This window comes from Nilaparvata lugens, unplaced genomic scaffold, assembly GCF_014356525.2.
Source record: "Nilaparvata lugens isolate BPH unplaced genomic scaffold, ASM1435652v1 scaffold2007, whole genome shotgun sequence".
Lineage (NCBI taxonomy): Eukaryota > Metazoa > Arthropoda > Insecta > Hemiptera > Delphacidae > Nilaparvata > Nilaparvata lugens.
The window spans coordinates 29,696-44,095 of NW_024090270.1; the positions used below are offsets into that span (position 1 = coordinate 29,696).

At 35.0% G+C, this 14,400-nt stretch overlaps 1 protein-coding gene across 1 annotated transcript in view; it reads right to left on the bottom strand.

Annotated features, from left to right (window-relative positions):
• Window positions 1–8,940, bottom strand: part of LOC120355477 (inactive peptidyl-prolyl cis-trans isomerase FKBP6-like) — a 31,644-nt gene extending 22,704 nt beyond the window's left edge. Inside the window, exons 1-3 of the mRNA XM_039443896.1 lie at window positions 8,699–8,940; window positions 6,173–6,398; window positions 4,066–4,336 (exon numbers count right to left, since the gene is read on the bottom strand). Coding sequence (XP_039299830.1) covers window positions 4,066–4,336; window positions 6,173–6,398; window positions 8,699–8,766 — 565 coding nt within the window. The 5' untranslated portion in view covers window positions 8,767–8,940. The remainder of the gene's footprint in view (window positions 1–4,065; window positions 4,337–6,172; window positions 6,399–8,698) is intronic.
• Between the last annotated feature and the right edge of the window lie 5,460 nt (window positions 8,941–14,400).

A 14,400-nucleotide genomic window follows, 5' to 3' on the forward strand; every position in this document is an offset into this window, starting at 1 on the left:
TGAACTCATACATACTTGCCTTCTTGCTTGATTTGCAGACATTCTCATATATTTAGTTGTATTTATGTTAATTTCTAGACCCACCTCTCTTGCCTCTTCCCTCATTTTGCTAAACATTTCTTTGAGGCTATTTTGATTTCTTGAGACTAGGACAACATCATCTGCATAAGCTAATACTTGTTTTGTTATGTTGATTATAGTTCCGCTTGTGCCGAGTTTCTGGAGCACCATCTCTAGAACCAAATTGAATAGTGTTGCAGAGAGAGCATCGCCTTGTCTAACACCAGTAGTAGCACTGAACATTCGGCTAGTTTTGTTACCTATCTTAACTTGAGCGGTTGTGCTGGACATTGTTAGCTTTATGAGACTTATCAATTTTCTCGGTATTCCATTTACAAGTAATACTCTCATCATTCTCTCTCTCCTGATGCTATCGAATGCCTGGCGGAAATCAACAAAAAGCAGATGTAGATCTGTATCGTACTCAAAACATTTTTCCATCATCTGCTTCATGGTAAAAATTTGATCGATTGTACTTCTTCCTTGTCTGAAACCACATTGATGCTCTCCCATTATTTCTTCCACATACACACCTAGACGCTTCAAAAGCCATGCAGAGAAATCTTATATGAAGTACTTAGCAGTGTTATTCCCCTGAAGTTGTTGCATACCATTTTATCCCTTTTTGAAAATAGGACATATTGTTCCAATTTTCCATTCATCAGGCATTGTCTCTTGTTCCCAAATCCATAAAATCAAGGTATGCATGGCTCTTCTCATCCTTTTCCCTCCATACTTTAGTAACTCAGCTGGTATTGAGTCCCCTCCTGGAGCTTTATTATTTTTGAGTTTTTTTATAACTTCTTCTACTTCAGCATATGATGGGGGCTGAATTAGGGGCTCAGCACTATCATATACTATTGGGTCTTCTTCATCTTCAACTTGATTCAATAAACTGCTAAAGTGGTCAGCCCATCTATCCATTATCTCGCTATCTTCACCAAGCACTCTTCCATTCAAGTCCTTACATGCAATCAAGCTTGGTTGGAAACATTTTCTCATCCTTTTCACTGCTTGGTAAAATTTCCTACTTTCGTTTCGCTCGTTCATTATTTCCATGTTTTCAATGAGCTTTTTCATACATTCTCTCTTCTTTCTTCTACAAAGCTTGTTGGCTGTCTTCCGACTCTCCATATACTTAGCACGATTTCTCCTCGTTTCCCTTTGCATCATTGACCGTCTATCTTCATTTTTCTGGTTTACAGCTGCCTTGCACTCATCATCATACCATTCTATGTTTCTTCCCCTACTTCTCTCACCAAGGCTTTCTGTGGCGACCTCATTTACTGTTCTTTTTAAATTATCCCATAGCTCCTCTATATTCCTGTCAGTACCCTCGAAATCATTCAGGCCTTCAGGGATAAGTCTTGCAAGTTCTCTTTCATATATGTCTGTCCTCTCTCCATTTCTCAATTTTTCTATGTCCAACATGCACCTTCTTAGCCCTCTTTCGTATCCGACTCTTGATAGTCTCTCCCTCAGCTTTACTGAGACAAGGAAGTGATCAGAGTCACAATTTGGACCTCTCTGGGATCTCACATTTATGATTGACGAGGCATGTCTTTTGGATATCAACACATGATCAATTTGGTTGACTGTTTCTGATGAGGGTGAGGTCCAGGTACCCATATGAATATTTTTCCTTGGAAAACATGTACTGCTGATGATCATATTGTTTGCTATTGCAAATTCACTCAGTTTTAAACCGTTCTCATTTGTTACATCATGTATGGTGTCTTGCCTGCCACTGTGTTCAGAAAATCTTCTTTTCCTACAGTTACCTTGAAAAGTGGCCATTCCTGCTCTGATTACAGAACGCAAAGAATCACTTTCCCGCTCTAGTGCGGGAAAAATTTTCTGCACTCCAGATTTGCAACATGGCAACACAAAATAGTTGGTGGGTTATATGGAGGATTAGTGCACGAAAACAAAAATTAAGTTGGCAACAATGACTGTGGTTAGATTTAGATAAGAATCATTTCAATGGCTACCCTACATTTATGATAAAATCCCAATCTAGAAATCCAAAACAAGAATAATGTTTATCTAAATCATAATTAAATAATAACTTCTCATCATTTAATAATAAATAATGTTTATTTTCTATTGACAGTAATAATTATTTCAACTCCAAGCAATGAGAAATGTAGCAAACACACATTTTGAAATTCGAATTTTCAGGTTAAATAATTACCGTTCGAAATCCATGTCAATAAAATTAATAAAATAACATTAGAATATACTACAATAGAATATTTTCTGTTTTCTATGTTATTTTATAAATATTTTTTAGTTTACTTATAGTATTTTTGGTATTTCTAGTTAATCATAATATTCTAAATATCTGAATACTGTTTTTAGCTGGATGAAACGAAGTTAGGTACGATTCTTCCTGCTAGGTCGCGCGCTTGGCTGAGAATTTTCAACTTCCAATTGGATTATTAATTTTTAAATGAATTAAGGTTGTTATTAATAAAAGCATCACACACACAAACATTTGATGGATTTCAGCCATCATTTTATCCATAATTACCCACTTTTCATATTCAATGGTAACTGTAGGAAAAATTAATGTGAAATACATGCGCAAAGTTCCTCTGCTGCACTCAAGAAGCCATTCCGCCCTCGCCTACGGCTCGGGCGTAAACGTTTCTTTCGGTGCAGCAAACTGTCACTTTGCGCACTAGTTGCACAAATAACTATTCCCAATCTGGGCATTCAAGTCTCCTATCAGCATGTCATATTTGGGTACCATTCTGCATTCCCTCTCTAGAGCTTCATAGAAACTATCTTTTTCATTTTCATCCCCCTCCTCAGTTGGTGCATACACAGAAATTATTGATATATTCCTAAATTTGCCTTTGATTCTTATTCGGCACAGTCTGCTGCCTGCAGGGTAGAAACCTAGTATAGATGATTTGAGCTTTTTTCCAATCATTATGTTTGTTGCATTTATGATGTTTTATTACAAAAAAAGTTATGTTTGTCAATGTTTTGAAAGGTGAAAGGCTTGGTTGGGAGTTCGGCATCTTTCTTCTAAATTCCAATATGCTGGTACCTACTATTAAAAATATTTTTATAATTCTATATTATTTAATTTTGTTGATTTAATAATTAATTATCAATTTTTATAATTATATGTGCCAACACAGAGATCGTAACTATTAACAAATATTACAAACAAAACGTTGACCGCGCATGCGCAACTATTGGTTAGTTCGACCTAGGAACTAGCCAAGATCGAGCTCTAATACACGCTCTGTTCGCGTTCCACTCCTGCTCCACCTCCGATCATCAATCGATCTGCTCGAATGACGTTCGATTGCGGAGCAGAGCGAAAGTCTGTACGCATCTTCACACACATACATTCAGACCTATACCCAAAAACCACTTTTTTGGACTCAGGGGACCTTGAAAGAAATTGAGGTACCTCATTTTTTTGGAAAGCAATACTTTCTTTACCTATGGTAATAGGACAAGGAAAGTAAAAATAGTGATAGAAATTCAACAAAATCCATTTTTCTCGACAATGTTGCACAGCTCCAATTTTTTTTTTTTTGCAGAAATGAAACTTATGTCAGATGATAGGGCTTATAAATAGCTATCCAGGGTATGAATTTTAAAGAAATCGTTAAAGCCGTGTTCATGAAAACCGTGAAAAACATAGTTTTTCAGTGATTTTCCGTCATTTTTTATTGAATTTCTTATTGCCGGATCCTCATGGTATAAGGACCTTAAGTTTAAAATTCCAAGTCAATCCGTTAATTAGAAATAAAGTTATCGTGTTCACAGACATACACAGTACAGACCAACACCCAAAAATAATGTTTTTGGACTCAGGGAATCTTAAAAAGTATAGAAAACATGAAATTGGGGTACCTTAAATTTTATTGAAAAGCAATAGCTTACTTTTCTTACCTATGGTAGTAGGTACGGCAAGGAAAGTACAACTTATACATTACAGAACGGAAATTGATTAACAAGATTGTTGATGATTATTTTTACCTGGAGGCACTCTTGGGGGACACCCCAGCTTCCCGAAAGCGTACTCAGGTTCCACAATAAATTGAGAGACCTCTCCTTTCTTCATAGTTTTTAGTGCTAGTTCGACCCCAATAAGAACTTCTCCTTTACCCAAGACGAGCCTCTCAGGTCTTCGGTGCCGACGGAGATAAGAGTTATCGAAAGGCTCCTCTTGAAGGTTGACGTAGGCACTGTAGTGGTAATACACCACACCAGCGTTCGATATCATTTCTCCCATCCCTTGCTTTATCATCTGAAAATACACAAAATAAATACGACAAAAATATACGTTTTCAAGACCAAACCTAGTAGACACACTGAATCGCACTGGTTACATAAGAAACTAGCTGTGAGATATGACTTGCGAGCATGAGATTTACCTTGTTAACAACTCACAAGGTACCTTACCAGTGTTTACTTACACTAGTGTGCAAGTAGTGTTCAACATAGTGGTGGATTATATCATGTAAACTAATACTAGTCACTTGAGATAACATCTTGCACACTTTCAACATATCTTCTCGGCGTTTTAGGCAAGTTCACAGGATCGAATCGCCATGTTTAACACAGATTAACAAGAGCTAGGCTGTGTAATCAGGCGTCCACGCACTCGCTCTTTTTTCCTCTTAAGTTAGGGGTTTCCACTTGTATGAATCGGTCTAAAATATTGGCCCGAAGAAATTACAAGTTATGAAAATATTATTCATTTTCCAGAAACTTCTTATAATCAATATTTTATATTTTAGAAAGAGAAAGAACAACGTTTTCCCGCTTTTGATGCAATTAAATGCATTAGATTAGGTTTCTTTACTCATGCAAGTTACAAAATATTTGCAAGCTGAATCTGCAAATTTGCAACTCTAAATCTTAATAGCTAATAATAGAGTTGCCGAATCAAATATTATTGATTTATAAGTTTTCGCCACACTGCACAGAAAGCAGCTGTTTTCCAGTCCCTACGTAGATCTGAAAGACCTTGTTTGCAGACGACGTCAGAAAAGGGTTTCTTTTCCGGTCTAGGCCAGAAAGTTGTCTCTTTCCAGCCGCTTATGGCTGGAAACAACGCGCTAATTATTATTAATAAGTCATCCGCTAGATCGGGCGAGTGTCCACTTTCATAATAAGCTGAAGTCGCCATGATTTTAGTTCCAGTTTCGAATCAAACTAATTCGCTTCGCAACCAGTTTTATTCAATTATTTATTGTTGATTAGTGCATTCCGAATTTTCAAAAATGCTTGAAGATGACTGTGGTATTCCAAGTGAAATTTTAAAAGAATCTGAAATCCTGACTGCAAATCTTCTACCACTAAAATCAAGAGATAGGTACGATAGCTTAACGAGTATTCTTTATTTTGTATTCTTTATTTATTTTGTCAGCAATACCTGTAGTGTGGCGAAAAATATCGTTCGCACCACGGGCAAAAATGTTTTTCCAGCTCTCAATCTTTTCTAGTCCTCGGCCTACGGCCTCGGACTTGAAAACCGATTTCGAGCTGGAAAAATCTCATTTTCTGCTCTAGGTGCGAAATATACTATTTCCAAGTATTGGCTCCAGTTAAATAAGTATGGAGATAGAATGAACATGGAGTAAGAAATAATCAAGGATAAAATTCCCAGTTATCAGCTTCAGTAGTCACAGCCTATTTTTATTGCGGATGTTGCCCACATGAGCTTTTTGCTTGTGCGTGGGTAATGGGGAGTGCGCGGGTGATTATTGATCTAATACAGAGAAGTCGTATAACATATTTATTAACATGTCAGGAGGTAGAACTGCTTTCAAAAAACTCATTTGCAGAACAAGGAGAAATTCTAGTAGGATAGAAATAAAGTCTAGTCATAGTACTGTTTTCAAAGTACAAAACTTACTATCATAGGAAAACGTATATCTCGAGGCTTTACTGGACTTTATTACTAGAGACATTTCGTCTAAGACAAAACTCACAGGACACGAATGGCGAAAAAATCGACCATTATTTCTGTCGAAACGTTTTAAAATATTACCCAAAACTAAGTTAGTTATTGTGGTTGAGATATTCAGTCTAAATATGTCCCTTGCAAAATGGTAAATATACTATTTTCTTCACTCACTCTTTTCATTATTCTCTTGTCCGTTGTAACTGGAGACATTTTTTGCCTCAAATCGGCAAAGCATACAACCTTGCCTTCCTCATCCACATCGACATCCAATGTATCGAAATTGACATACTTTTCTATCTCATCCATGGGAAATTCATCCTTAATAAGATTATAATCATCTTCACCTTCACAATAGTCGCCGGCAGTAATTTCGAATTCTCTTCCGTCAGTTAGCTCTCTGGAACAAATAAACAGTTTGAGATACTAGTTACGATTGTTAATTGCTTATTACTAACGATTAGTTTAGCTTATATTGTTTGAGTAAGATAGCCAGAAAATCATTACGGTTTAGTGATACCACTCGTGATGAGGCAAGTTTGTCAACAGAGTAGGTTACAGATAAATTTCCTGAGAAGTTCATTCGCAGATCGTCATATTTCCAAATAATTCGAAAACAAAACACAATTCCTGAAACAAACTGAATAGAATGAAAATCAAAACAATGTTACAAATAAGAGAATCCAACTTAATAATGTCAAAATACAATAAACTATAAGCAATATTGTCTATAAATAAAGCCTTTATTGTTTCCACAAAACAAAATTTGAATCTTCAAATACAAAATTAGAATACAAGATATTAAATACAAAATTGGTATACAAAGAATACTATAATAAATTGTATTTTTCCTTGTTGTGGAAAAATAAGCCCGGCCCTGTTGGGCCATTGAGAACCAAAAGTTAGTGTCGTGAAGATACAACTCCTGAGTATTTCTACCTTACTTTCAGTGCTGATGTCCTTGTTTTTAAGAATGCATTTAAATGGAAAATTTTTTTTCCAGACTTTTGATGATCTACGTTTCACTTCTTTCTCTGTCCTATCCTTGAAGGAAAGGAGCTGACCCAGGAAAATTGTTTCAGTTGACCATTTTAAAAGAGAACCATCTACTATGACATCCCCTTTTTCCCTATAAATTTTTTTTAACGCTGCATTGAAAAATATTGGTGAGAGCGGGTCCCCCTGCTTGACCCCTTTCCGAATAGAAAAACTTTCTCCTGGAGTATCCAAAATTATCATTGTAGATTGTTTTAATTATATTAATGTAAGCTGATGGCACTAATTGATTATAAAGTGTAGTGAAAAATAATTCGTGCTCCAAGGAATCGTACGCTTTTTTTATCAATAAAGGCCACATAGACTCCAATCTGAAATTCTTCACATTTTTGAATAAGCTGATTCACACCATGAAAATAGTAAAAAGTTGAGAAGCCACTTCTAAATCCTGTTTGTTCAACTTGTTGCTGTTGGTCGAATATTGCCTGTAGACGGATTTGCATTGTCTTCATAAATAATTTCCCAATCTTCATAAATAAATAATTTCCCAAAACATGATGAAATACTTAAATAAATATATAAGTATAATAAATATGTTAAATGTCCAAAAATATAAACTAGAACTGCAGTGAGTGCATTTATCATGCATGCATACATACAATGTGAGGTATGTACTTGTACTGTTGAAGTGATAAAACTAATTGCTATCCAACACTGTGTCTAGTAAACACTACACACCTCAAAGCCAGTCATCTATAAACACTACACACACATCGATTTTTGGACGTACGATTTTTTGGCGTCCTTATAAATTCTATAGATTCCTATAAGTTTCACTTATTACAAAAATTTAATGTATTCAGTAGTTAATTTATTGTAATTGGTTGTTTATTTTATGTTGAAAGCCTCTGCCCCACGTTGGTGACAAAACATGTTTATCATGTTTGTACATGCATATTCGGTGTAAGTGTACATGCAGTGCCAAAATACCTGTAATCAAATTTTTGGTTGGGATCGATTTAGTATGTCATTTTGAACACAAAAATTAAACGGCGGTTACTATTGATTTAAAATAAAATACGGAAGTTCAAAGTTCCACAATTTTACATTCATTCAACCTATAAGTGGCAGCCATTTTGACTATCGAAATCATCAAATTATGATTTTTCTAATCTAAGGTTTCCTATCCTAAACTTCCATAACCTATAGCTTCTCCTAACCAAAACTTTTCTATCCTAACCTAAAGCTTTTCTTAACCTTTTCCTAAGCTTTTTAACCTTTTCCTAACCTAAAGCTTTCCCTAACCTAAGCTTTTCCTAACATAGCCTAATATATTAGATGTGTTTGAAATGTTGTGAACAAAGTGAGATTAGGCTAGTAAAACTGAATTATTTTTTTTAAATTTATGGTGAGTGACCGCTGTTCATTTCTTGTGATTTTGTGTTCAAAATGACATACTTAAACAAACAAAAATGACAGGTATTTCAGCACTGGACGTAGCCTATTGAAAAAAATATCATGAGTGAAAACTAAAAAATGTACCACAAGAGCAGTAGGTTACATCATGATATAAATGAATAAGATAAATTGATATAGAGAAAATTTTTCATAAATAAGGCATAAAATTGAAGTCAGTTTTTATGTAGGCTATGCACAAGCGAACTCTTAATGATTGAGGTTAAGTAGAGAAAAAAGAATATTTACCTTAGACAAATTGGTTTTGTTAGCCTATTGGTGTTCATTGATATATTCTCTTTTGAAGATTCCGACATTTCAATGTTTAATATATTATAAGTCTACAATAATATTATATTATTGTAATAAACGCAATCTAACTGAATATTGTTTTCCTGTTTCTTTTTCACAAGGAGAGCAGAGTCACAGAATATACAGAATGGAAACTTGTAATCAATCGCCTATCTAACCAATGCTTTTTACATTACCCCAATACTAAACACGTCACGTGACCTTGGGAAGTTCCAATCCTGGTCTTCTGATTGGCTCGTGGCAGTGAACGAGATCAATTGATCCGGATCATTGAAGTGATCCGAACCTACCATCAATACTATTAAAATGCGGCGCTTCCTAACAAGATGGCGGATTTTGGCGTCAGGAACTAGCCAAGTTTCCATACTGTATGTATACTGTGCCTCGACGTCATAAGGATAAAATGACGTCATGGATACTTATATCGATATTCAAGTTGCTTTAGAATCGGTAGTTTGTAGGGATGGGTATCTAAAGACAAAGCATCAATGTTTTGTCCTTTTGGGTCGCATGAATTGGGAATATCTGGAACTCAAAATATCTTGCAGCTAGCTGGAATTGGATATATATGGAACTCTGAATATCTTGGCAGGCGGTGTTATATGCCAGATTGCCCTGAAATATCTTGGTAGGGTAGTCAAACCAGTTTTTTTTACTACTACGTCACAGAGTCCACGGCACAAAATCTCTACGTCACTGAGATATTTTGGCCCCACCACTACATTCACATTTCATTGTTTAACGGCTACCCACACACGCACAAGCCTTCAAACCCTCCTTACTAACACAAACCTACACAATAACTCACACACTTGCATGCACACTCCTCCAATATGCAAGGGAGGAAAAATTTCCCTGTATCTCACGAGGTGTTCAAAAAGGACACGGTTGATAGTTATTTGTATATCTATCTAGAGTGAAAAGTACGACTTTTTCTCCCTGTGGGAAAAAGTTTGAAGCCCGAGGCGAAGCCGAGGGCAGCGATTTTCCTGAGGGAGAAAAAGTATTTTTCGCTCGTGATGTACAAAACATTTTGAACAATTTGATCAATCAGGTTCAAATTTTTAAAATATTCTTCTAACCTTTTTATAGCTCAAGTTCGTTGGACAACGAAATTGAACTTAACAGTCGGGAATAATTGCTTGCTATTTCTACAATTATTATTTTTAAACTCGTTTAAAATAGCTTATGCTATTTGGGAATTATCACACTGACTGTCCTTTATGCGCCGACATATGATTGCAGCTGATTAATAGCCTATACAACATAAATTATTCAATTCACAATAAAAAAGTTTGAAGATATTAGAATAGGCCTATAACCATCCTCGGTTAAGAGTCAATATGTGAAATTCTAAGTTAATTAGTCCTGTAGTTCATACGCGATGATGGGTGAATTTCTTATCACTCGTGAATTTCCTATCCCGTACGTGTATGAAGCCAACTCTTCCCCTAATCAGCTGTTGAGTGGATTATCAATTGTATGCAAAGTCGCATGCAATATTAATAACAATAAAAGTAATAGAGTATTTCATCTCGACCTATCTCTGCTTATCCGGGCTGAATAGTTGACAGTACCTAATAATCTGTATTTCTGGTAGGAAATTAGCTTTTGATGATAGATTGTCTCAACAGATGATAATTATTGTCGATACGTCAACCCAATTAGGCATTGGCCGTTTTCATACAGATATCTGGACCGACACGACACTACAGAATTTACTCTGATCGAGAGTATAAGTGGAGGCTGTCGCTGTGGTTTAATAACTGCACGAGGTCTTTTGTTCACAGGAAAAGGAATTTCCTCCATAGTCCAATATTATTGTGAAGAAATTACTATAGAATTAGTCATAAGAAAAAACATGATGTTCCATAGGCTGCTCCTATTCCATTTCAAATATGATTCATTATGCCTTCACATGACACAAATCAAACCTAAGGTTAATTACCAAACATCTATATAATAAGAGAGAGTAGGGTTGTGTTTGTTCGTTTGTTCGCATCAAAACATGTCAACTTGTGGATTGCATACCGGAAAAACGGGAATGATTTAGATCTCCAAATTTTGCATATAGATTCTAAAAATATCAATCTCGTGCACCTGGAAGCCCAAATTTTAATTTTCCTTCTAGATTTTTCAGAATTAATGTTTGAATTTCATTAATGGTACATTCGATTTCATTAAAAAATCACCAAATCATATGGTCGAAATTAAAAAAGGATTGAAAACTTTTTGGAACATCTGTTTCTATATTGATTTATACCTGAAAAAAATAGTTTTGAAACCTCGTTTTCCTGATGCAATGTTTAGGCCTACACGTGGCATGGATTATTAATTTTTCAGCTAGAACAATTTTTGAGACAAGTGCTAAATAAACGTCTACAGTTTCATCAATGATGTATCGGCAATATGAAAACGCATGCAGTTAATATGTCTTTGAATGAAGGTGTTGTTATTTACATAAAGAAATTATATTCTTTCATTTTTGTTTAATTAAAATTTCAAAATTATTCGAGCCCTGATAGAATGACTGACTCACTGTACAGTCAGTCGAAAATTTTAATATTGGAATGAGGGGTATTTTGGCAAGCTGTGCAAAAAAATAAGGTCATATGCACCTTTTCGTTATATCTTCAAATGAAAAATGAGTTTTGTGGGTTGTCGAAACTCCCTCTGAAAGGGAAACTATTCAACTTATTCTATTTTTTAGTAAAAATAACAATGATCATCCATCCATCTTTCATACTATAATAAAGGAAAGAACTGGATTATAAACGTAGCCTATACAGATGTAAAGTATAGGGAAATTATGTTTGACGCATTATCACGTCAGAACTACTGGACTGATTAACTTGAAATTTTGCATATAGATTCTTGCTTAACCGAGGGTGGTTATAGACCAATTTTAAATTCTTCAAGATTTGATTACATCAAGTTTTCAATTATTTGTCATGCCTCCAGTTTGTATGGAAGCAGCAGAAGATTTCTCTTAAAAGGGAAATTAGAAGATAGGTATGATTGGGGATCCTTTTCGAATGATAAAAACAGGTTTTCCGTCACATCCAAATTTTTTCCGCCATTTTGAATCCAACTTCTTTTTTTAATTGAAAGGTGGTCATTCTGATTTACTTGAAATGCAGCATATAAATTCTTAATCAACCGAGGATTCTTATAGGCCTATTTTGAATTCTTCTAGATTTCATTACGTCAAGTTTTAAGAAAGACCCTTGCGAAGCACGGGTTACCTGCTAGTAATATCAATATCAGTAATTGACAAGCTGATACGAAAGTTGCCAATTCAAATGAGAATTAAATTGAGTTACATGTTAATTTACTTCCAAATTTTCATTTCTAAACCTCTGTTTTCGAGCTCGGTACTCCGGATATTGTGCTCATATTCAGGATATTGTTTACCTAGAACTTTTTGAATCCAACTCTAGAATTGACAAATTTCTGAAAAAATTTATGTTTCACATCTTTTTGTGGTATTGAAAATACATCTCAAAAGAGGCTAGAATAACAACTAGAGAGACTAGAAATCTCTGCAAGCATGAGAACTAAATGCAATTTGATAATTTTTCATAAGTAGGCCTAAATCTATTTAACTATTAATAGAACAAACTTGGAACAACAGTTTATCTTATTAAAACAATATTTCAATATTATTAACCTTGTGGAATAAGAGGCATGACCGCATGACATAATATCATGCAAACAACAGTAACTATATAATCACAGTATGACCATTGACTATCACGCTTTTGATTGGCTAGCTCGATCACGTGGTACAAATCCGCCATTAAGATTCCAAACAAACTTCAATCCTACTATCTCATTGCATTGGAAATCTTGAACTCATAATTTCTTTTACCGATTGGAAACACATTTTGAACTTACGATGAGTTTGGCAAAACATTTTCGAAGGGAAATCGATTATAGTTTAATAGACCAATAAATATAATTCATAAAACACTAGACCAAGATCTTAGCATTATTAAAGCATTATTTGTAATAGGCATGCGCCTATCAGTATTAGATAGGCTACAGTATTAGAAAGGTGATGACCAAATTAATGTTGACGGAGCGAGAGGAGGTTTTGAGGAAAACGCCGGCTGTCTCAGAAGTTCTTATGGAACTATTCATACTTGTTGTTCGGTCGGGCTGACCGGAGAGAGTCCATTATTTAGAGCTCATGGGAATTATATTTTGACTGTACCTGACAAGGTCTCTGTCTGATATCTGGTATTGATATGTGGAAATCCAACTGTATAAACTAGTAGTTCTGTGAACAGCAGACCTCGCGCTCAGTAAGTTACATTGACCTGTTATGTTTTCTCAAAAATTAATAAATAATTTATCAATTTTAAAATGTCTAGAAAAAATCCTAAACAAACATAGAGCTTTCTGTCCTATCGTACCGTGACGTTTCGTCCCGGAATGTGAGTGAGAGCGCTGGCGAAAAATAGGTGTGTTGAAATTAACAAAATAAACTACCGTAATGCTGATTTCCTAAAAACTTCATTTCTCACATTTCATGATTTTAGAAATCAATTTCTTTTCAATAATATTTGTTGCATTTATAATCATCAGATTAAAAAAGAAAAATTAAAAAAAAATGTTTTCTACCAATAACTCCAAACTCCAAACTAGAATCATGGCCTCAGCTTATAGTCCAGGAAATGGATGCTCAAAAAAGGGTATAGAGGGAAAAGTTTGGAAGACAATTTTTGACCCCGCAGTTCTGTTTAGGGTAGTGAGGAGGTAAAAATATCAAAAGTCCCCACCCCTACCCACTGTGCTTAGGGGGTGGGGGTGGTTCAAAGGTACCATTTTTTGGTTTCTCGCATAATATAACTCGAAAACTATGCATTTTAAAGACATGACTATTCTATAAGAAATTGAAGCTTACATAATTTTCTATAATATTGATTCAACAACTTTTTCTATTTTTCACTTTTCGAGATATCCGCTCTAAAATATGTGACATTTTTGAAAAAAACACATTTTCCCTCAATTTTTTGCTATTTTTGCTCTCATAACTTTTTGAATATCGATGGTCAAAATCCATGCTGAATATGAGCTTATAGAGCATCAAATTTTCTTCAATTTGATGTATAATTTCACAAGTTTACGCTCATCCCCACGACTGTTGCAGCAGCTTCAGTGTTGAGTGTGAGACCTTCAGTTGTGCAAAATAAAGACCAATTGACAAAGGAATTTGGAGAGAATGTTTTGAACACAATTTATGACCTCGCAGCTTTGTTGAGACCAGTAAGGGGGTGAACATATCAGAAGTCCCCATCCCTATTCCTTGTGCTAAAGGGATGAGGGTGGTTTAAAAGTAGCATTTTTCAATGTTTTGCTTACACACTCATATCTTCGGAAAAATGCGTTCAACCGACATGACTAACTATTCAGAAATTAAGCCTGATAAATTCTCTACAATATTTGTTCTGTGGTGATTTGTGATATCTCCAACAGTTTTCGAGATATACTCTCTTAAAAGTGTGATATTGTTAAAATAACAGCTTTTAATCCTATTTTTGATGTTTCAGGGCCTACAACTCTCCAATGCATCAATGCATCATAAAAATAAATGCTCACCGTAGATTTGTGGAGCTTGTTTTTCTCTCTAATTT